Below are 25,705 nucleotides of genomic sequence, written 5' to 3' on the forward strand. Positions count from 1 at the left end.
TCGCTTGTAAACCTGGATACAAAATTATTCCTGTGACATTTCGGACCATCATTTCTCGAATTCGGAACTGGGGGGCTATTCTCGATCTCCGTCCGAAACAATTACTGTCAAATAAGTAATATTCGACAAAATTAAAAGACAAGTATCCAGTATGAAGCTTCATTCGCATCACGCGTCTTTTCATTTGGTCAAGTATTGCTTATTTGGCAGTAATTGTTTCGGACGGATGTCGGACGGAGATCGAGAGTAGCCCCCCTGATACGAATCCGACGTAGTACGCAGACTCTGAGACACTGCTCAAAAGACCTAGGTCAGATGCATTTGGTAGCAGTAGAGCTCCTTGTGAAAGATTTACTGTCAGCTTAACTATTTCTGCCGCCAAGCAGTAATGCTCACATTACTGCGTTCCAGTTTTTAAGGGTAAGAGGGCTGATAAAACTACAATGTCTTCAACTTGTATTTTCATAGGAATGTCCCAAGCAACTACACCTGGTCTGAAATATAATTCCTTGTACTATGAGTACCAGGCAACAAAATAACAAAAGAACTATATATAATATATATTTAGACCGCACCCATCTCATGTATGTCCATGTTAAATTACCCATTATTCTTTATGAGCCTTTCATTAAGACACAAAATGTCCCCATATAAGTGTTGACGCAATATAAGATCATCTTATATCACTTAATCAACCGCTGTGGGCAAACCAACCGTGGTTGTCCATCCTAAGAGCTAGATTAAACGGCCTCAGTGATAAAGCTTCCTTGCCTATTGTACATTGACCTATGAAAATTCCACAGATGTATTTATTACTGTAGTAATGTGAGAAAAGGGAGAGCTCGGGTTGAGCTGGCCGCGATATAATGCCGGTCGTACCTCGCTGTTCGCGAGGACGTTTATGAATAGCACTTATTTTTCTTTTAATTACGTCGCCTGCGGTGGCGTTTGTCGTCGCGTTGTGGACATTGGGCTTAGATAGGAAATTATAGTGTTAGGGGAAGAATTTTTTCTTAACAATTCAGTGATAATGGCATTGACAATGGCGAAGCGTCCGTGTAACATGATTTTATTATAATAGCAATTGACGAGACGATAAAGTCGTGCGCCTGATGGTAAACTACACGCCTGTCCATAACAGTTGCAGTGCCACTCAGAGCTTTAAGTCGCAAAGATATGAGGGGCACTGCCACTGCGCCTGTCACCCTGATATATAAGTTGACAAGTCCCATGTGTCTATAATTTCACCAGCACCCTCGGAATACAGCACCTTTTACCCATCAAAACCGGATCGTAGTAATATTCACATCGCTGCTTGGCGGCAGAAATAGGTAAGGTGGCAGTACTTCCCTGAACGAACTCTTTCACAAGGAGCTATACTGCTACTTAATTAACAATTGTAGTTTGTGCCATCGCTAAGTCTCTGTCTACTGACCCGAGAGATAGGGTTTTCCGGAGAGACTACGGGCTCGACTGCAAGACCAGGATACAGCGGGCGTCCGGGCCAAGCCCTCCGCCAGTGATACGCTTTTGCGGGCGTCTCTGATGGACCCAGACTTGGATATGGACTCGCTGGGGTTTGTGGTGACCTACAGAGATGGACATGTTTGTCTGCCCCGTTTAAGTGTGGGGCGTCTGTCTCGTGAGCAGCTAGCGCGTCTTAATTGCGGTCTAGTTGAGGGCCTGAAGCGAGAAGACGGGCGGGACATGCGAGTTGCCCTTTAAGTTGGAAGCTATGTCCGGGCATTGTTGCAGAACACTGCACGTCTCCGGCACTAGCCCGGATAGCTAGTAGAGGATAAGCTAGATATCCTCCAGGACCTTCCAGCCGTTATTGGGAACTGGAGAGACGTCGTTTCTCTACGTCGGGAAGTGAGAATGCCTTATATCTCCGCCACCAATGAGGAGATTTGGTAGTGAACTCAGAGTCGACGGTTTAACGGTGGCAACCGCTAGTTGTGCGCAATGCGCAACGGGAAGTGATCGTGCCTACGGCTCCGGTACCTATCTGGAAAATAGGGAGGGTACTGTACGTGCCGTGCACCCGGGCTCACCCGAGGCACTAGCCTCTCGAAGAACCGGATGAAGTCAAGACAGAGGTCTGTGACAACCCTGTACACTGGCTGATCTGGGGTTAAAACTCGAACTTTTAAGGTTTCTGTGCGTGCACAGGCTATAGTGCCCTTCTCGTATACCCTCAGGGTCGGCAGGGGGAGGTCACTATAATCAAAACTAATGTAGAAAGATATGGGGCTATGCCATCGATAAAAAGAATTGATATGCAGTTTGCATATCAATTCTTTTTATATATGTTCTGATAGTGTTTTCAACCTAGGCCATTGTTTAATCCAGACGAATAGTTTAAACCATGAGAAAAGTACCCTTTGTCGACCCCATGTAACCCGGAATTAGAAGTAGGACGTATCCAAGTAAAATATTAGATAGCTTACCTTATTGTTGTTTTGTAAAATTTGATTAAATTTCCTAAAATTTATTCACCGCGATAACGTTTACTGAATATTTTAGTTGGTATTATATTATACACCATTATCAACCCATTTGTACATCCCACTACTGGATGCGGGTCTCCTCTCAAGAGGGTTTAGGCCATTGTCCGCCACGCTGGCCCAATGCGGGTTGGGGACTTCACACGTTTTCCGAGGTCACAACATCCTTCGAGGTGCAGGTTATGATGAATTTCAAATTAAATTCAATTTCACACATAAATTGTAAGTAACTCACGAGGTGTCCGGATTCAAACCCACTGCCTCGGCTAGAGAGGCGGAAGGTCAACCCTTAGACCCTGACTTACTATATAAATGTAATTAAGATCCCCTATGTAATAGAGAAACAGAGGTGTTTCAGGTCGCATTTTTGGAATATCTAACTGATTCATTAAGAATAACGTGTACCTTTAAAAATTCCGCCCTGAACTACCCACAAATATATATATGTGCCGGACAACCACACCAATTGCCTAGTCTCAAACTAGGGAATTCCCTGTACTATGAGTGCCAGAGTAACGGAATTCGCCCTAGAGCACATCCCAGAACATCCAGACCAGAATCAATTTAGAAAAGTTCATTTCTCAAATCGATCCTACTGGGAATGGAACCCGGGACCCCCTCATCCAACGCCCACAATGTGAACCCTAACGGAGCCACCGAGGTCGTCTACTCGTACATTTTTTTTCCACTTTTTTTCCATTCGTACAGCGTTTTGCGCTCCCCAAGGGATTTTTTGACCGGAATAAAGACTAGCTGTCCTTTTTCATCATCACAGCTATTTCAAATATAAAATTGCGTGTCGGCGTGAGATTCGCTAAAAGTAATAAATTTTATATACTCAAAATATATCGGCGTCATTTATTATAATATGTTATATTTTTAATACGAGAGGCGGCTGAAAAGTAATATCTTTTAACTATTTACAATTTAAATTAGTACTAGCCACTATTGTGAAGTGTTCGCTGTTCGATCTTTTATCAAAATTGTCGTCACTCTTTTGTTTATTACCTTTCGCTTTGCATGGACAACCTGTCCGAAGAAAAATGCGAAATGTTTAAAAATTATCACCTGCTGTTATTAACAGACTAATGAGAGAATTAACATACTAACAATTATAATAATTGTGTTGTCCATTTACAGGGATACTTATATATACGTAGGTACTTAGACTACTTGCAGCTGCCTCTTGTATGTATCGGTACTTATTGAATAAGTCTGTTAGTTTATAATATTTCTCCTTCTTTCTATCTCACACGCTGTTGCCCGCTTAGGCTTCTGCTACAACCGCCTTTAGCTGGCTGGAAGAGGTACCTTTTAGAGATACCTACGCTAACCTTGGCTCACAACTTTTATGCAAAGAATGTAATAAAATTCCCGGTAAATATTAATTGTGGTATATTTTCACAAAAAATATATGAAAATCATGATAGTAAAAACTAGATATTCAATTAAAATAAATATTGCGTCTTTAGAAAATTGTCCTACCGAGAATCGAACCCGAAACCTCTTCATCCAACGTTTACGATGCAAACCGTTGGATCAAAGAAATCGACGTATCAACAAAAACAGAAAAAAACGAAAGATTAAATTAATGTAATTATTATTATTATTGTGCAATCTTGACTTGCGACGACTAGACACCTTGTACAAGAAATAAAACCTTGAGCTTAAATAATCTGAACCGGATCGATCCGGTAAAAACTAGTTCGTGTATCAAAGAGTGTGAACAAGGGTTTGGAGGGCTGGCTTTCGACAGTGACGCTAGCCGCTCTACTGAACCGCAGCCACCTGACTCGGTATTAAAAGTCATAAGCTTCAGCCATCTTTAGTACTTTCACTATGTGTATAAAATGTTGATATTTTTACACAAATATTCTGTACTCAAATATTTAAGACAAGCGACACCGCAAACTCTTGCTAGTGTATGACATTTCAACACAACAGATTATACTGTTATGACACCCGTACGCTCAAAGTGACAACTTTATGTTTTTATCGCGCGTCGAATAGAAAGTATTTCATTGAATAATTTATTGTACCACACAATTCACATTCAACAAAAGGAAAACACAAACAAAATGTTTTAGGCTTATTTTTTAAAGAAATCTCTTCCAGCAGACGTAAGTAAAGGATACCAATTAATAAAATGTTTTTTTTTTTTTCAAATAGCAACCAAACTAATAAATATAAAAATTTCGTGCTGTCTCGCTAGCGCATCTACGCTTGCTTCACTGCGGATAAAGAGGGCAATATAATCAAATTACGTGCAGGAAGCGAGTTGGTAAACCGAGAGCCTCTACCGTGAGATTACAATGACAAAATAAAAAGCAAAATGTTTGTATACAAAATGTTGTTTATTCTTGTGACCGCTAGGGGTGCTGTATAATTACCATACAAAATTGCGAAGTAATTTACGTGGTCGATAGCGACAACTGTCACAGTAAACTCGTGGTAGAGGCAGAGTTGTCTTAACTTATGACCTCCCTCATTTGAGAAATGAACACGTGACCGATCTGCCAAAATTATTCGCTGTAATTTATCTGAGCGAAACTTTGGTCTAATCTAATTAACTTTTACGAGTATATTCACCTGTCTCTAGAGCTGCCATCGTTTTAATTAAATTGCCAACAACTTAAACCAACCCTTACGCGCCATGTGAAACAGTTTTAAATACTAATTTCTTCAACTAAGGCAAACTAATGTCTGAAGCCTACAGAACACATTAACAGATTCTATGATATAACTTCTACAGGTACTTCGTTTTTTGTAGAACTAGAAAAATTGAGAACAACGAAGTAGTGGTCATAAACCTTTTTCTTCGAACAACAATTTACAATAAAGGAAAACGTCGGAAGAATTGATGATAAATATCATTTATAAACGACCCGATACATTGTATATTGCATTATTATTTAATTGTGTATGTAATAACATACATTTTATAAAAAATGTTATAGTGCAAATTTTTGATATAGATTTAAGCATAAATATAGTGAAGATGTTTGAGAATTTCCTTTCAATTTTATTAACTAGCTTTGCTTACAAAATGATGAAATTTCCTTTGAATCCTTCTGTTCAATGCTGAAAAAAAACGAAAATACCTTTAACGAGCGCAAAACGTCCATGAATGGTACCAAACACGTGATATAAGGCGGAAAGCCTAGGGATCATGCTGGTCGAGCGCGCAATCTCTTTTTATTTTATCGAGTTTTACTCGATGGCCTTTAACGGATCCTTTTATCCCATAACACTTTTTATTCTATTTCGATAACTAGGATATTAAAAAAAATCTGGATACCTACAAAACAAGGTATTTTAGTAATGATCGATACATCAAATTAACACTACGCCAACTTAATTTTATGGTCATTTTCTAATTTTAATGTAAACAGCCTTATTTTATATGCTAATATTATGCTACCCGTATTTTTGGAAAAATAATAAAGTAACAAAAAGCAAAATTCGAAAAGAAATGAAAAGACTTAGTTTGCGAAAAAAATAATGAAACAAGAAACAAAATCAAAACAAAGTGCTTAGCGTAGCACTAAAAATGTCGAAATTTTAGGGTGCGTACAATTCTGCAGGGCAGTTCAGTAAGCCTTTGTTAACACATCTCACACAAGGCAAAATCATGCATGTACGCCATTGACTTACAAATAAATGGACGACGGGTCTAATACAAAAACCACGAAAAAAATGTCCCAAGTCAACCTATTCGAAATTTAAATTGTTATGTCATCGCAGTATCGCGCTGTCCGTAGAACAAACGAAGACTAAAGCGGAGTGTCGCGCTCTGTATACGATTTTAGCGCCTTACAAGTGCGGACACTTTTTAGCGCGGACCCGACGTCCATATAATTGTAAGTCAATGATGTACGCGAACAAAACACACTACGTAATGCACGTATGTAGCTCGCGAGCCTATTGCAAAACGGGCGCAATTGCCAAATCAGTACGCACCCTTAGGATACTAAAGTAACACAGAGGAAGAAGAAAAAATAAAACTGTCCCGTTTCACCTTTTTTAATATAATAAATAACACATGAAGCTAAATATTGCCGTAACTCAAAAACGATGGAATTGAGAAAACATGATTTGAAAATTAAGAAAAAGTACTTAATGAATCTTATTATTTTTCTTATTTTTCAACTTTCAAATCGTGTTTTTCATGTGCGACATGTTGTTTATGTACAATTGAAACTAAATAGGTATCACATAATAGTTACTCTGGTAAATTATTCCATGCATGATCCTAATAATGGTAACACTATGCACTTAAAAACTACTACGTGATCGATTACAATCCGAGCGTCTAAAGTTCGAAATTTGTATGCGAACTTCCTCCGATATCTAGAATATTCCAAATTAGGGCGATAACGTCACGTGACAGCTGTGCTAGTTTGCAAAAGTTTCCTATATTCACACTTGTGTAGGTACTGATATAATTCTATAATAGAACTACTCGTGCTCTTAAAAATCTCTGAATATCAAATAAACATAGAACTATGTGGCTACCCAAAGTTTTTTATCTCACATGAAAAAGTTATAAAAAGGCCCTCCGTCTTCTTAAACAAATACAGTAGCCAAAGTTACTAAATTTCTTATATCATTGCTCTAATATAAACTTATAAAGTGCTTCAATCCAAAACTGACAAAAACAATCCTTTCGCCCCTAAATTAAATACTCTTTACAAATAAGTCCCCGTTCCATTTCCGAATGATTCTTTTGTCATAAACATAACATCTAAGTGCGTCTTAAAATATTGTTCACAAAGAGGTTGACCGTTGTCTTTTCGAAAGGTAGACCTTCGTCAGAATCGCCCTGACCTATCGTTCGGCTGACAGGACGGCCCAAAGCCCGATCACGTAGGCCCGCTACTTTTATTTGATTACCCCACAAAAATTCCCGCGAGTCGCAACGTTCGCGTTTTTGGCGCCCAGCACGGGGCCGGATGTACATGTGAGTTTTATTATTTTCTATTCATGAGTTTACATAACCAACACATATAAACTAGCGTCTCTATTTTTTCATATGAACATGTTGTCTGTAAAATGCTAACTTAATCGTTTGTATACTTTTGATTTAGTTTTGTTTGCTATTGATATTTATTACATTATGTCGTCCCTTACCGACGTATCTGACATTTTTATCGTAACTGAATAAGACATACGATATTATTCGTCTTTCAAAGCGGACATTTTTCACAAATCGACTTGTATCGAATTATTTTACCCAAACTAATAACCAACAATAATGATTAAATGTGGACTTTTTCTTTGTATTCGATCTTGTATTAATAATTATAACAAACTAGTGAGATAATTTCGCAAAAACATATGATATTCAATAATAGTAAAACATCCTGATATTCAATAAAAATCAAGATTACAATTTAATTCAGCGATATCTACGACAGTCTCTGGTAGCTGCAAAGGTACCAACTGAGTGAGAAGCTTCATAAATTTCTCGCAGGTGTCACTTACGGCCATAGGTAACCGAAATAACTAAATACAAAGAGCTATAAAAACACAGAAAGATTCGTAATATCTGCTGACTCGATCTGTAGCTTAAGCGGTGGTCATGGCTTGGCACATAAACACGTTTGTATCCTGTCAGGTGGAAGTAATTTTTCTTTGTTTTCGATCTTGTATTAATAATTATAACAAACTAGTACAGTAATTTCACAAAAATATATGAATATCATGATAGTACAACATTATAACCTGACCTGAAAATGTTGTCTTGTGGTAATTGCGACAATTAAACGAGAGAGCAAAGATATTGGTAGCTTTTAATATAGTTTCCATTCGTATAAATTGTAACTAAGTCCACATAGCATTACCAAGGCCCTATAAGTCACAAGTTCGATGAAAAAAAATACGTTCCATGAGTTCTTAGGCACTTTAGTTGAGTACACTTATGCATATCCTATTTGCACCTCTACTAAATCTCGTATAATTCACCCATTATTTACCAATTTATCATTTTTTCCGATAGGCCAAAAACTGCTGAAGTAGGCAATAAACATTTATTAAGTTTTAAGTTCTTTTAGGAGTTGTTCCCTGAGGGTGAATACATTTTTATTTAAAGAATCTTATGTTTATTTTTTTATCAATTTCTGATCCCTGTACGCACTAGTGAGCACTTTTCCCTTCAGTTTATTTTGATATTCCTTGGAAACTTGCGAGTTCTTTAGAGACTGTTTTTCACCTACAATCTTTTGTTATATGAAAATTGAAAACGCGGACCACGGGATTGAGTCAACAACCATGGCGGATTTTCAAAGTAGAATATGCTAGAATTCACCGAAAAGTTCGGGGAAAATCACATTGCGTGATTCATGGTGCAATAGCGGCGCCGGCGCTCAAAGCAAATGAAATCACGAGGAAACAACTCGGATGCCGCGCACTTCGGCCTTTTGCAGCCAGCTGGATGAAGTTTTAAAAATTTGGCGACTCATAGACAGAAATAATTGTTTTCTTGTCACTTTTTGTTTTGTTGTTATTTTTTACAGCTTTTTTTATGATTTTGAACTGAACTAAGTTTTTAAATTAATAAACATGAAGTTAACATCATAATTTGTCAAACGATTTATACGTCCCATCACAGGGCAAGGGTCTCCCCTCAGGCGAGGGTTTAGGCCATAAACCGACACGCTCTGGCCCAATGTGGGTTCGCGACTTCACTCATTTTCCGAGTGTTGTAAAACTTCTTCGACGTGCAGGTTTCATCATAATGTTTTCCTTCGCCGAAAATCTTGTGCTAAGTTTAAAATTAAATTTCGCACACAAATTCCGAAAACTCAGAGATGAAATCCGGATTCGAACTCATGACCCCCTGCTTGAGAGGCGGTAGGTCAAACCACTAGGCTACCACAACATTGTTCACATTAATATTATTATTAACATCAAGCACTCTAAACAAAATAAATTTTACAGGTCCCGGTTGACTGAGGTGGTAAAGTCATCAACTAGTTCATTGATGTAGTAAAGAGCCCGAAACGTTGGTTTGTTTGAAAAAACAAATATACGCGATTTAAATCTGGAAAAATAGTTTCGTTTCCTAAAAATATGTTTTTGTATTTTTCTAAAAATGAAAATTTATAGACGCCAGCAAATATCAAACGCGTTGTTAAGTAAGTATGGATAATTAATGGCTAATTTCCTATTCATTTTCATCGTCTAATAACATTAAATTGTATACATACATATCCAAGCTTCGGTAATAACCAACTCAATTTAACATACTTTTGTATATTACATACGGAGCATTCATATTCGCTGTCAAAAGAGGGCCATATTCCAGAGTGGCGGAACATTAGAGGCTTTTTAAAATGGCTGCGGCGGTAATGTTTCGAGGATGTTCAGCGTTATGTACACAGAAGTGTGTTAAAAGAAACTTTAACACAAATGTATTAAAAGGAACTCATTATGATGACACCTTTTAAGTGTATTGTCGCTCTAACATCACAGTTTTTTTAATTGTCACACGGTCAACGAACATCGACATCGACAATATAAAATAAAGAAATTTATTAAATTATTCCATATGTATAATATTGTTAGTATTGTGAAAGAATGTTAGATTTAATTATTAATGTCCATACTAGTGAATAAGATTCAGTTATAATGTCATTTAAGATTGATGTCATAGTTATGAAATACTCTAATACCCACATCTCTAGCCGGGGCTGATAGCTGTAAAGATGTTACTTACTGGGTGACGAATTACTTTTATAGATTTGTCATAGATGGCGCTACGGCTAAAAAGTCGTTAAATCCCAGATACAAAGTTCCGACAAACAAGCCAATAAAAAAATCGTGAGGTCCGCTGGTTCGTTCCGTGACTAGTTGGCATAGCGTCAGGCACAGTTTGCTGGAAGACGTCGGTTCGAATCCGGCCGGATCGAAGGACTTTTTTCTGAGTGTTCGATCTTTGTATTAATAATTATAATTAACTAGTGGAGTAATTTCACAAAAAATAATTGAATATCAAGGTGGTGCAACATTCTGACATTTAATAAAACACTTAGGGTCGTATTTCAGAACTCTACTCAATGCTCAAGTCAGGATTTGAGCAGACTTGAGTATGATTTCAAGCACTGGAAATACGACCGTAATGGCAAGGACTTGAGTATGATTTGTAGTGCTTTGAATCATACTCAAGTCCTGACTTGAACATTGAGTAGAGTTCTAGAATACGACCCTTAATACTCAACACATTTCGGAATTTACGCGTCTCAAGTGTTTTATACGGAATTTTCTGGAATTTCTTTATATATAACCGGTGCAAGTTGAACAACACTCTTTCAAAGTAGAGCTGTTTTACAGATCTTTGTACTCAATTCGTGAGGCCTAGGAAGTGAATTTTTAAAATTTTGTACCGTGGGTTTAGTGGTGAAGAAATCTGGGTTCATTTTGACATTGTAACAAATTTCAAGTATCGGCATACAGGCAAGGTAAAGTCAACAGCCTCAGAGACCTACAAAAAGAGACGACAGCTTTTCGTATATTTTAGTGCACAAATTGCTAAGAAACATCCTTTTTTAGCTATAAAGACTGCTTCTGTAGCTAGAGTTACCCCAAAATACGAATTCTTATCTCAAAATAGCTTATTCAACATGAAATACGGAAAGAGAAAATGTAAACGTAAACTACAGAGCTATAAAATTATTATACACTTACATACGTACGTAAAAACAATAATAAATTAAAATACAATTATAATTCCAAAGTATTCAAGAACACAATTTGTCAGTCAACCGTGACCATGGGACCTGTAAAGAGCCCGAAACGTCGGTTTGTTTGAAAAAATAAATATTTAAATTCGCGATTTAAATCCGGAAAAATAGTTTCATTTCCTATGTGTAACAATCGCGAAAACCAAAGAACTCGAAACATAATTTGTGTTTAATAAAAATTCTCAAAACAGATTTTATCCTAGCGTGTGTCTATTTTACATATACAATAATAGTACTAAAAAAACCGACCTGAAAAGTACGTGGAATTACATCTATTTGCAAAGTTTTATTGAAATATCCCCTAGTTCGCAAGTATACAGAACTTGACACAGGAGATAATAAAAATCGGTTCTCACTACTCAAAGTATATTGAGAGAGAAAAACACCTTGAATTGGAGAATAGCAAAACCAACCATTAAAATAATTGCTCCTTGTGTAAAATTTAGGCGCTATTTATAAAAATGAATGTTCATGCGTGATCAGCCACCCTTAGAGGTGGATGATTTTCTTCAAAATGAAATGGAACCACTATGGAGGTACCCTCTTTACAACAAAAAAATCAAAAAATCATGCTAATCGGTTCACAAATACCCGAGTTATCGCGTAACGCACATACAAAAAAAACATACAGTCGAATTGAGAACCTCCAACTTTTTTGAAGTCGGTTAGAAACCTATACTCGTTTGCAATATGTCTTTTAATGACAAAAAGTAACACTGTCTCCTAACCACAGTGTAGGCAAGCCGGCAGCGCGTCAACTTCCCGCTCCAAATTTGACGATAATTGCATTTCTCTGTGCTTCCGCAGTTGCAGTTGCATTTAAACTATGGATTTATGCTCTTTTTTTTTTTGACGGGGAGAAATCTTTATAGATACCCCTGAGCCCAGGGAGTCTCAGGAGTTGTGTGGGGACTCTCCCTCCAGACTGGAGGGCCTACCCCACTAAAACCCCCCGGGTTTCACTCTCGCCGGTTGAGTCGGCGCCGTGGGATCAGTGAACATTCACCACGACGCCGCCCGGAGGAACGAGCTTGCCCAGAAAATGCATGTTCATTTGCACGCAAAAATAATGACAATCAATACTTTTGATTTGAAAAAAAAAACAATGCTTTATGGCGTCTCTTCGCTTTGACACTGAACAAGCTCGGTATTTGTAACTTAATTTTAAAATCTCAAAGTAAAAATATACTTCCGTCTACAAATTTCCATTTGATCGCGTGAATTTTGTAGGAGGAATCATTTTTATCTCACTTGTGAAAAATAGAGATAAAGGAATACGTACACAGATTTCACACAGGTGGCGCTAAAGCAGGATCTCTTAGGAAGGATCTCTAATAAGCGCATATGAAAATTCGAAAGGTCTACTGAGTTTATAGTTCATTTGGTAACGGCGACTGCTCGCCTTGGTATGTCACAGACGAAGGTCCGAATTAATTTTCCTTCCTATTTAATTCTTTGCATTCGATCTTTGTATTAATAATAAAATAGCTTTTTTATAAAAAAATCGGACTTGAAAAGTTCATGGAATTACATCTATTTGCCAAGTTTTACTGAAATTGGTTACCGGAAAGAGCGCGAAACCGGATTCATCCCTTACTTTGGAGGATATTCCCCATATTTGAATATTTTCTTCAAATTTAAATGGAATCAAAACTGATGTACGGTCAAGAACACGTCAAGCTTGACACTTTGTACTTTGGACCGTTCTTGTAAGCGGCATAGATTTAAGTTGGATTTAAGTCTTCAGTGTCAAGCTTGACGTGCTGTTGACCCTGTACCAAGGGGTACTAATTAATTTCAGCACAAACTACTAAAAAACGGACCTCAAAAGTTCGAGGAATTACATCTATTTGCCAACTTTTATTGAAATCGGTCACGTGCGGGAAACCGGATTCAACCCCTAGTTTGCCACCCTTAGAAGTGGAATAGTTTCTTCGATATCGAATCAATATCGATTCACAAGTTATAGTATATATATTAGTTATTAGCGTAACCTACATACAAAAAAAATGCAGTCGAATTGAGAAACTGCTCCTTTTTGAAGCCGGTTAATTATATTATACTAGCAGGGTAAACTCACAAAAAAATAAATGAATATCATGATAACAAAACATCATAATGTTAATTACAGTCAATATTACAAATGCTTAGATAAGAAAATTTAAAATGTTTGAAAGCTTTAAAGCACTACAACGCAATCGTGATTCATATTCAACGTAAAACCTCTCTAACAATACTTAGCGACGTTTTTTCAAAGGCGTCAGTAATTGCATTTCTTTGTGCGTCACCACTTTTGCAACTTGCTCTAGTTCCCAACTGGGACTTGAAAGTTAGGGGACCCAATTGAGAATTTGCACCAGCTGCCAGGTTAGTGGATTTTTTAAACCAACAAACGATGTTGTTGATGTGATGAAATCATAGTTATATAAAATTGACAAATGCGGTAGTTTATCGGTCAAACGCTTCGCGATTACAAACCCTGAAGAGGTTGGTTTCCTAAAACAATGTATACGAAATTGGTTCTGGTTGGAGTTACTCCGGTATCTACAAAGTTTTTATGTTAATCAAATGGACTGATAAACCGAGCGTCCATCTGACGGAAAAGTAGTATTACCGCCGCATAATAGACCTTCAGGTTCCAAAGAAACATTCCTTCTTTTGCTCAAGATCTTAAGTCTTCTGTCTCTGTGATTAACCCCGTGTACATCACAGAGATAGAAGACCTCTCCCTTAGTAATGCCCCGTTTCCATCTAAATGTACATAATATCGCACCATTCAAATGAAAGTGACGGTATACAAAATAAGATTGAAGTTGTGATATTTTTACATTATTTAATTAATTACTCTTAATGTACTAAAGTAATCTCAGTCCAGGAAAATGTATAGAAATTATGATGATTATCGGAACAAATATTCGTTTCTTCATCTATTTTCCGCCAGCGGTGGTGACGTGTTGTATTTGCAGACACAGCTTCAACAATAAATATGGCGTTTACATGCCAACGCGGGAGTGGAATTTAAAATATAATGAAAACAAAACTTATATAGCGAATCTGTGCCATTCGAGTTTTAAAGTGTCAGTTCCAGATTAACAACCATATGAACAATGATTTTTAAAGTCGTTTTACGGTATGAACCAATTCTGTTAAATTTTAGAATTACGTAACTTTCAATCTACTGGTGCGATATGTGTAATGATTAAGGCCCAGATAATATTATTCCTATGGCCACGTAAACGCCCAGTGTACATTATTGTGAAAACATAGCATTCAAATTTCCCGATATTCTATATTATGACCATAGGGTCATAATATAGAAAAATACGTTTTTCATACAAAACTGAAGTCAATAGTTTTAAGCAAGTGTTGTAGCAGAAGCTACTTGCTGCCTCTACCATATGTTTGTTTACATTGACAATTATCGCTAGCGAACGCGTAAAATGCTTGTATACAAAATGTTGTTTCTTCTTATGACCGCTAGGGGCGCTGTATAATTCGCCATACAAAACTTTGAAGTAATTTACGCGACAACTATCACAGTATACTCATAGTAAAGGCACTGAAGCTTGTAAATATATTTAGTGCATTGGGCGTTTAGCGCTTTTCCTATCGTAGTTAGTTGGTCTCCATACACTCATCAGTTCCCAAATGCACTACTCTGCAAAGATAGGTACAGTGTTGACACCTTCTATAGCGGCTGAGCACATTTAACTAAAAATTTAATCAAGAATTACTATAATATCCAGGTAATTTGTATGTTAGGCACATGAACTAATTTGAATTCTAAACCTTACGTCTTCTATAAAAGAGGTGCGTTCTTGAACGTGCTGAATTAACCAATATACACCTTGTATATTGGATGGACACGGGTCGTCTCTAGGGAGAGTTTAGGTCATTGCACACTGTACTGACTCTAAACGAATTCGGTTTAAGTCGTCCGTACATAATTTCGTGTGTGGTAATTGCGGTAACGCCTAAACGGCTAACAGCTTTAATAACACAGTACGACTATCTATTGGATTTTTTATTACTTATTTTATTACAGAAATATTTCCGCAATTGTGCTTCCGGTCATATGTGACAATGCTGTATTGACATAATGTTGCCAGTTATACGAATTACGTTTTTCTTTATAATACAATACAATATTAAATATCGAGAATACAAGTATATCTTTTGAGTGAATGAAATATTTCTGCGCAAAATGTGTAGCAATTTTCAGGTTTGCGGCAAACACTGCTAGATGCCTAAGCTACTATTTAATTATTTTTTTAAAGTTTATTTTTAAATGGTGTTATGGAGAAGAGAATAAAAAATGAAAAAAATATTTTTCTATTTTGTGATATCAACTACTTAAATGTGTGTTTTTTTTAATAATATCAAGAGACGGGACGAACATGTCATGCACCCGGTGATTAGCGATACGCCTGTCCAAAACAGTTACAGTGCCACTTAAATCACAAAGATTTGACAGGCATTGCCTCTGCGCCCGTTACACAGAGACTAAGTTGACAAGTCCGTTGAGCCTGTAATTTCACCCTTACACTTGAAAACTGGAACGCAGTAATGCTATCATTACTGCTTGGTAGCAGAAATAGATAAGGTGACAGTACTTCCCTGGACGAACTCTTCCAAAAGGAATTGCGGGGTGGAATGTTATAGGTTAGATTTTTTTCTCCCTCCATCCATGCTCCGATATTTATTATTCGGTGGTTGTCTTCTTCATTTTTGAAACCTCAACACAACACTTCAGAGTTTTAACCCGTTCCGGTTGTTTTAAGCAGGTGTTGTAGAAATTCGACTTAATAACAGGCCAAGCCACCACGCTCGTAATAGCCTCGGTTATTGGTCTATAAATCAACCCCTATTTACTACAGAATAAAATGTTAAGAACATTGCACTTATTCCGTAGTTTTGGAAGCACTAGATCATTCTTTAAGTGGGGTATAAATTGTTGGAAAATATAGTTTAAGACATTTTATTAAGTACACTGCAAAATAGTTATTTATAAGAAGTTGATATATAATTTTGATAATCGGTTTTTAAGTGGACTTTGGTGTTCATTTCAAGAATGATAATGATTTTTTCTATCACATAAGGTTTGTTATGTTTTAATTTCGCGAAAACCTCGCAAAGAACTCAATATTAATTAACCCATAAACAATACATAAAAATATACTATAACATGATAATAAGTCTTTATAGTCGATTTCACTTTCTATCTAAACTTCTTTTGGTATTTTTCATGTTGTTCATAGAACCACAATACAACAATGCAACAAAAGAACGGCTGATTCATGGTGCCATTCTAAACTAACGTTGTTCATATTGTCCCCCTTATAAGGATAAAAAATTAGTAATAATATTGTAAATATTTTAAATACAAAAAACTAGTATGTATGATAGAAAAGTTTTAAAAGTGTGTACTTAATGTGTGATTCGTAAATAAACTAGAGGTGATGGATTTTTTTTTCATTATTTTTCCCTTATACAACACAAAAAATACAACAGTGATCTTTGATAAAATTTGTTAAAAAAGTACGTTTGTACAAAATGTATGAAGAATAACGCAAACTTTCTTATAAAATGAATAATATTGACTTTTTCCAAGAAAAATTAAAAAAAAGGGTTTTATTGCGTCTCTCAACGGAAAGCGCTTTCTTTTGTGCTGTTTCATGATGTAACCTCTATTTAAGGCCAAAAAACAATGTTTGTTTTATAAGCTTAAAATATGATTTTTATTAGCTTTTTATCTGAAGTTTATATTTTTTACGATCAGATTCAAATCACATAAATCATTTAAAGTATAATTTTTGTTTTTAATCCCGAGAAGACGTCTGTAGAACTACTTATGAATGTCAGCATTACTGTGTTCCGGTTTTGAAGGATAAGGGTGTTGGTGAAATTACAGGTACATGGGGCTTGTCAACTTTTCTCAGGGTGACAGGCGCAGTGGCAGTGCCCCTGAAATCTTTGCTATTCAAAGCACTAAGCCGCATTACAACTATTATGGGTAGGCGTGTCGCTTACCACCAGGCGCACGACTTATTCGTCCCATTACTTGATATCACAAAAAAAGCGTTATTTGTATCGAGTTCTTAGGTTTTCGCGATTGTTACACATAGGAAATGAAACTATTTTTCCGGATTTAAATCGCGTATATTTGTTTTTTCAAACAAACCGACGTTTCGGGCCCTTTACAGGTCCCATGGTCACGGTTCGGCAGTCAACCGTTAAACCGTAAAATTTGAGTTAATAAATATCTTATTAAGATAGCATGTTACAACTGCTTAAATGCCTAGCCTATGAGTATGGAAACATACTTTTGAAGTAGTCTCGAACTTCCCGTTTTTCCTGGGATTTTCGAGACCACTCTGGATCTCGATTTTTTTCCCGTTTTAGTCACGGTTCGGCAGTCAACCGTGACCATGGGACCTGTAAAGGGCCCGAAACGTCGGTTTGTTTGAAAAAACAAATATACGCGATTTAAATCCGGAAAAATAGTTTCATTTCCTAAGCGTTATTTGATTAACGATTTGTTAAAAACGCCACATCCACATTACGTTTGAATGTAGTAAGTAGCAAAAATAGCTCTACCTACTATGATCACTCATTATTACAATCAGGTGAAGGTCAAAGTTAAAAGTAAATTCCAAGACCGTAGCCACATGCAATTTCAAAGACGTAATGTCTTTCAAAGACACTATGAATATTGGTAGGGAAAGATTCAAGATAAATTAAAATAGCTACGCTTTGTAAAAAGACTTATTTCGTGATTAATCAATGTCTAAATGAATAACTATATCTGTCTCTTTAAAGGTACGCTACAAATAGTAAAGAGTGAGGAAGAAGACCAGGGCCGCTTCGAGTGCGTCGCTGAAAACTCCATTGGCACCGAATTCTCCAAACCCACCTCTTTGTATGTCAAAGGTAAGTCTGTGTTATATACGTTGCAAACAAATTAGATACGTATAATTTTAGAATCGATAGTTTGAATCAGAAAGATTAATCTTAAATACAAATCAAAAATCTTCTATTTGAAATATTTCACTTTTGTATACAAAAAGACGAACTTATATTTCTGTCTAGACATAATCATTCTGACGAATCGTTTTGATAATTCAGTTTTCATAATTAATTTATATCGTACATTTCTCGAAAATCTGAAAATAAAAATAATAAATAAAAGTGTCCGTGCCTACTGTTTTTCTTTAATTTTATAAAGTCTGCCGCTGTTAGTTGAAAGGGCGCGTGTGAAAAAACTTAAAGCCGTGAAATATCTACTTTTCTCTTGTGGTAACTACATCACACCTTATCCACCTAGGAAAAAATAAAAATGGCGACAGATGGCCGTTTCTGATCACGTCAATATACATAACAATTTATTTTTTTAATGTCACTTGTACCCTTTCAACTAAGGGCTATAGAAGTGACATACCGAACAAGTCCTGGGCTTGTTGGTAACCGACACGTTTGTCCATAGCAGTCGCAGTGCCACTCAAACTTTTACATCACAAACTTGTGAGAGGTCACTGTGCCCACCGTCCTGAGACATAAAGTTGACAAGTCCCACGTGCCAGAAGTTTCACCGTTTGTTACAATTTATTAGTACCTAACCTGTATGTTAAACACGTTATTACAGTACTATTTTCTAAAGTCCGAGGGTCGGGTCATTCGAGCTTTACGAAAACCGACGAATATAATTATTGTTGAGAAATTATTTAATCCGGAAAAAGGCATTACAAAATTAACCTTATATCTAAACTAACTAAAAGAACGATTACTGTCCTCTAATAACGACGTGTAAATTTTCAAAACCTCCAATAATTCGTATATAGAATGTCACTGCGTACTCTTAACGGAATATTAACCTTATACCGAAACTGTTAAAGGTAACTTTAGGTTGCTATGGTATCAATAATGACGTCAGCTAATATATTGACAACACTTTACTTGGTGTTAACAGAGGTAAATAAGAACAATATTTCGAACAACAAACACTAGGTGTGCAAAGTACTCTAATAAAATCCAACTGACTAAAGCATTCCAAAGGTTTAACACCTCTAAGCTGCGGTCAAATTACCTAATGATCTTCCATCACACTTCGTATGAGAACGTGATTAGTTCAGAGTGAGACAGAAACATACCAAACGCCATGGACAGACCGGGAGGGAAGATGGGATCTTCTGAAAAGATTCAATAGGGGTTAGAAGGGTTTTTTATTATGATTATTAAGAGAGGAAAAGGAAGGTAGTTAAGTGGACCATTAATTGTTTGGGAAAATGTTTTGTGTAGAAAATTATTATGAAAATCTAGAGCTCTGTTGCACCTGAACACGCACTGCATGTAAGAAGTACACATTACCCTAGTGGACTTTTGGAGTTTATAGCAAACGTTTTTAATAGATATTTATTTATGAAATCTGTATAGCCACTAAGTAAAACTAATTATAAATTTTCGCTTATAATCAAAGAACAGACAAAATAACAAACTAAAAACTTTTCACATATCGCAACTCCGGTGAAACAGTAACTTATATTTGCAAAAATTTACAGAAAACTAATGAAATATGTTTAGGCATACTTGAAAAGCTCTTAAATGTTATATATAACAAGCATTGCTACTTCTACGGAAAAAATAAAGGAATGCATGACGTGCCTCTGTTTCCGTGTATAAATTTTATTACTAAGTATGATATTGATTGTAATGATTATGTTCTACTACCATGATAAGACAACTCTAAGATAAAAGTTTAAGGAGACTGGTATCATGACTATGGCATCACAATACATTTACTCAAATATTTTATATGCCCGTAAAAATATACATAATTTCCATAAGAAAGAAGATATTCATAATATTAACTTTAAAACTAAGTCCAAACTCATGGTACTACGATTTCGTCTAACCAAGGTAAACAACTCTTTTCTGGGGAACTGTATACGTTTTTACAATAAGATTCCTAAGTTGAAAAACTGCATTAAAAATATTTTGATTGAAAAGTCATATTACAAAATTAAAGGCTACGTGTTAGATAAAGATATATGGAAAGACGACACGGCTCCAGAATCCACACAAAATTGATTGAAAGTGTATTCCATAGCATTTAAGTTTATTTGAAAAGAGCAATCCCTAGAGTTTCGTGCTCGTTCTTCTCAGGGAAGTCAGCGTAGTGAGCGAGCAGTAGCTTAATGTAATGTAATTTAATGTGACGTTTTCAAGTGTAAAAGTGTAAATATATTTTACCTATGGAATAAAATTATTTTTGACCTTGACTTTGATATTCTTTTGTGAAATAAGTATACTAGTTTTTTATAATTATCAATACAAAGATCGAACACAAAGAAATATTCCTTCGGTCTAACAGAACTCAAACCTATGTCTGTTTTGCCAAGCCACGGCAACCGCTCTACCAACTGAGCTACAGCAGTTACAGATCGCAATCTGTTGACCTTCATGCCCCAATTTAAACTCTTAAACGTGAAACACACTGACAGCGGGTGCGGGGCGGGCGTATGTCGGGTCGGGAGTACAGCGGGTGCAATTCCTTGTATTTATAAGGACGACAACACACAACGCGCGGGCACGAAACGGGTGCTGGTCGGGTTCCGACCCGCACCCGCTTTCAATGTGTTTCACGTTTTAAAATAATTAGTGTACAGTTTGCATAATACTTGTTTGTCACTATGACTATTATGACAGTACATACCAGTGTCGCTACGGCGATTTTACAATATTGAAACAGCGACAGTATAAAATAATTTTACAGTGCGCCTAGGGATCACGGAACTAAAACGTATCATAAGGTCGGTCTTCTTTAACACTGCAGGCTGCCTCTACAGATAGATCTAACATAATTAGTTATTTCGCGCAGACAGGCAATTAGAACCTGAAACTATCCAAATTCACTCACGGTGATCTCGAAATTTACAGAACCACACCTTGCACGGATACGGCTTTTCTTGTTTGGGAACATTTTCTTAGTAACGTATACTGCAGTTATAACGTTTTGAGTGCTAATTTCTGTTCGTAGCAGCATGGGGTTCGATTCATATAAATTAACTTTAGTATATATTTAAAACCATAGACGACGTCACTTGGATAAAATAAAAAGTATAACGTATTGAATCTTGAAAATTTGAGGTATGTTATACCAAATAAGAAGTATAAAATATAAAAAGCAAATGCAAAATTATTTAAACAAACTTTAGGAATGTTTAATTCAAATTCATATACAATTACGATAATTGGTGAAAACAGTAAACTGTCGTTGAGAAGCTAATAAGTTGCAGTCATTGAGACATTACTTTTTGATTTATTAGTTTGCAATAAATTGTATATATGATATTTCTTTGAATTTGTTTTCAAAACAAGTAACTTTTAGCACTGACTTAGAAGCGCAGCTTCTTTGTCATTATACATTATCGTATATGCATAATCAACACCTGAACAAGAGCAATAAACGTTGACAAAAATGTAATCGCTGCCATCTGTTGGCCATTTCGAATATTATTACAATCGCATCGCGGGTTTACTTGGTACCATATATTGATCAGCGTAAAGAATCAATATAACCGTCCGAGCGGATTTACGAGTGCGGACATTTCTTTGTATGAGATTGGGTATACTAGTATAGTATTATATTATCTGTGGTAGCAGTCATCTCCTCTTCTGACTTTCTGCCACGTTTAAGTGCAAGCAAAGTGATGATGAAATAATGTAGGTAAGATAACATAGAGGTGCACATGTCAAATCAGTGTAAATAAGTTTTCCAATTACAATATATATTATCAGTCATTTTCACCATGGTACACTGTGTGTGTCAACTTTGAACGAGAAACTATTTGAACTTTGATACAACAACGAATATATTATGCGCAGGCCGGACTACATGCTTCCAGAAATTCTAAACGATCTACCAAACACAGTGCTAAGTGACAATGAGGGTGATATCAAGAAACGCAAAACTATTTTAAAGAGACACTATCTTAGTTTGTAGTATAATATCTATAGCACTTATTTAAATGTAAACATATACTATAGAACCAATAAATATTATGGTGAATTGTTAATTTAAGTGTCGAGCTTGTTTGCTCATCGCTAGGTGGTTAAACCACTAAGTTTTTGCCTAGCGATAAAGAATAGTCATTTTTTGTAAAAATTGTTCTTGAAATTGAATAAATAAATTTAAAAAAACTTTATACACTATCGGATTTGTCACCACAAAATCACCAATAAAAATATATCTCTACCTATTATATGTGAACGCACGGACTGCCTTATAGCAATTGCTATTATTATAGTATTTTGCACAAGTGGTTATCCACGTCGGCAAATGTTTAATATGTAAATATAATAATTCAACAAATGTTTACGGAGAATGTTTTGATTGTAATTTCGCTACGTGTATACATAGTACATGAGAAAATACCTTCCTTTGTCTTTCATGTAAATATCTTGCGTACTACGAACCATACACATTTACTCTACTCCTACAGTGGCTCTACAAAATAAATACACTCTATATTTGTTACTAGATAACGTCAAGCATTCCGCCTTTTGCCACACAGTTAGCAAAGTTGGCAACACTTTCACATTGCCTAGATCGTTTTCAATTTATATTATACAACAGTATCATATATTTAGAAGCTCTAATGCAAACATGTTTGAATATTTTAACAATTTTTTTTTATAAGGAGAAGCGTCTGTATTCTTGATGAATGACATGAAATGTTAGAGCTCTTTTCACTTAATCGAAGGTTGTATCTATTACAGTCAACCTTAAACGTCAGTGAATCATATACCGATAGTTCAAATGTCAATAACTCTTTATGAACAACTGCCTGGTTATCAGGACCAGCAAAAGACTATTTTAAAAATATATATATTTATAATTTGTTGCTATAGACTCTTTATTCCTCAGCACCATAGCAGTAGCTAGAAAATTGAAGAAGTTAAAAACACCTTATAGCTCTAACGTCGTCTATCTGAAAGTCCTCTCCTTCTCTCCAATTCACTCCTCAAAACATCCTTCAGTCATTCTGTCCGCTCATTTACATCAATCATTCATTCACATTTATGCATTCCCACCTTAGAGGATAGAAAAAAATAAAGGAGCTGCCCTATCTAGAGAATAAACGTACTTTTTATAAACCAAAATTGTACCACACATATGGCGGATTTAGTGTTGTACAATAATCATAGATAAATCAATATCGACATGCAAATGTATGGCTTGAATGTTGAAACTGTTTTTTTATGTTTGCATTTTTGTATAGTTTACTGTAATCAAAGTATGATTGATACTAGGCTATTATTATTAGGCAAGTAATGAGCCATTTACGTAGCGTTAACGTTAATTATCGTTATGTAAGCGTTAGTAACGATGGAATTGCATTATCATGTAATCTAGTTACTCACTCTCATGACTCTTCAAAATGGAGCGAACAAACGAAGATGGTATTTGATCCAATGTTTATAATCGGCAGTCCTATAATTTCCAACCATTCTTTCTTTTTTTTCGTTTGTGGGTAGACTTTAAAAATAATAATAATAAAATAATAAAAACCTCACAGTGAATTGTTTTATATATGACTATAAATAACAAAATATCGATAATATGTTTGCTTACAAGAACAACACTCTCAAAATATCTCAAAATAAATCATCAAAATATAGTAACAAACAGGCTATCTAGAGTAACCAAAGCAAAATTTGGCAAGATTTCCGCTTTTTCCTCTACCGCACCCCTTAAATCTGCAGCGATGCATTTTTATCAATACTTTATTGTTCTTACTGTCAATATTTTTGTCCATTTCATTACAATTCATGCGAATAATTCAGTAAAACATTGGTTTTGACATTTGATGTACTTCCTTTTGACAACCGGAAACGGTTATCAAAAGGTACTACAAAAATGGCAAAATGAGGACAGTTCGCATTTAAGATGACGTTACGTTCTTTCGATTACCGTGTTTGACATAAATCAATGTAGTGCTATCTCTTTTGGCTTACGACGGCACGCAATAGTTAAACGAAGTCAATAAAATGTTTATAGTTGCAACGTCTAAATGCATCATATACATATAACGTCTGAATTATATATATCAATATAACATGTCCTTTGGTTTCCATAGTCTAAGATTCCCACACACATATAATAAATAATAAATAACGCACACACTCAACATAGTCCCGCACTAGGAAAACCCTGTGTCGCGGGTGCCATGGACACACACATAGACAACCTATATATATATATATATATATATATATATATATATATTACCAGAACACTAGTCAAAGGTCACTTATGTCCATTAACATTTAAACATCGATACGGAACATCACTACGTCACTTTGTTTGCATAGAATCGAATGAGGAAAAGCCTCACCGCTGTCTTCTGTTTTTTTAAACCCATCATTCGAAATAAGAAAACTTACATTGGTAGCCCAGTTTTATTGAATTAGTTTGCAACTTGACGAATGGGACCCGATTATTTCCCGCTCGAGAGGTTTCCTTTTGAATTGTGTTTTTATGAACTCTCTTTGAGCCACCTTCTTTTCGGGTATTCAGGTTTTAAACAATATCTTTTGTTTTTGAAATGTTTTTCTTTAGAATTGTGATTTGTTTCTTAATAAACATTCTGTTGTAACTAAGTTTTTAATAGAAGTAGAGCTCTTTGTGAAAGAGTTTATTTGTGAGAGAGCTCAAGAGAGCATTACCTGTTAAAAAGGGTAAGATTTCTGGTGAAATTACAGACTATGCTACTTGTCAACTTATGTTTCAGCGTGATAAACGCAGTGGCAGTGCCCCTCAGATCTTTGCGATTTAAAACTGAGTGGCACTGCAACACGATACGACTTGCTCGTCCTGTCACTTGGCAGCATAGAAAAAAATATAAAAAGAAATGTGCATTTTCGAATTCTATGTAGGGTGAGGGGGGTAAGAGGGTTCTCAAGCCTTAACTCATAATCTAAAGAGTTTAGACGAGGGAGTCGACAAAACAGACAAACAAATTAGTTCAAACTATTTTGAAGAGATGTCGCCATGATGCTCCAAATCTAAAAGGCGGAAAAAACAAATTTGATAATTGTGAAATCTTGGTATACATTACCTTTATAAGGACTACGATAACTATTCCTCTTACCCCATCTCTTAGGGAAAGATAAACGTTAGCACACTTTACACGTTTTCGGCAAATACATTGTAAGTATTGAATTTAGCATAATGATTATTACAACATGCAAAAAATGTTCTTCCTAGAGCTCAAAACATTCGACTTAAAATACCTCTTTGACTAAACCAATCGCACGTTTGTTCAATTATGAAACATATTATTGAACGATTATGTATCATATTATTGGTTTGTAATCGAATTTGAAGTGACATCAGCAACGTAAATTCTAGACTTCAGAAGCAAGCCAAGCATCATCAAATCATTGTACCTTTTGTAG

The 25,705-nt window shown here is 35.8% G+C and overlaps 1 protein-coding gene across 7 annotated transcripts in view; it reads left to right on the forward strand.

Annotated features, from left to right (window-relative positions):
- The window catches only part of LOC113234186 (tyrosine-protein phosphatase Lar), a 414,647-nt gene that overhangs the window by 348,971 nt on the left and 39,971 nt on the right, over positions 1 to 25,705 (forward strand). For all 7 annotated transcript variants that reach the window (XM_026469472.1, XM_026469475.1, XM_026469479.1 and 4 more), the window contains exon 5: positions 18,068 to 18,178. In XM_026469472.1, coding sequence (XP_026325257.1) covers positions 18,068 to 18,178 — 111 coding nt within the window. The remainder of the gene's footprint in view (positions 1 to 18,067; positions 18,179 to 25,705) is intronic.

The sequence above is a fragment of the Hyposmocoma kahamanoa genome, unplaced genomic scaffold, assembly GCF_003589595.1.
Source record: "Hyposmocoma kahamanoa isolate Upper Pololo Valley unplaced genomic scaffold, ASM358959v1 81, whole genome shotgun sequence".
NCBI lineage: Eukaryota > Metazoa > Arthropoda > Insecta > Lepidoptera > Cosmopterigidae > Hyposmocoma > Hyposmocoma kahamanoa.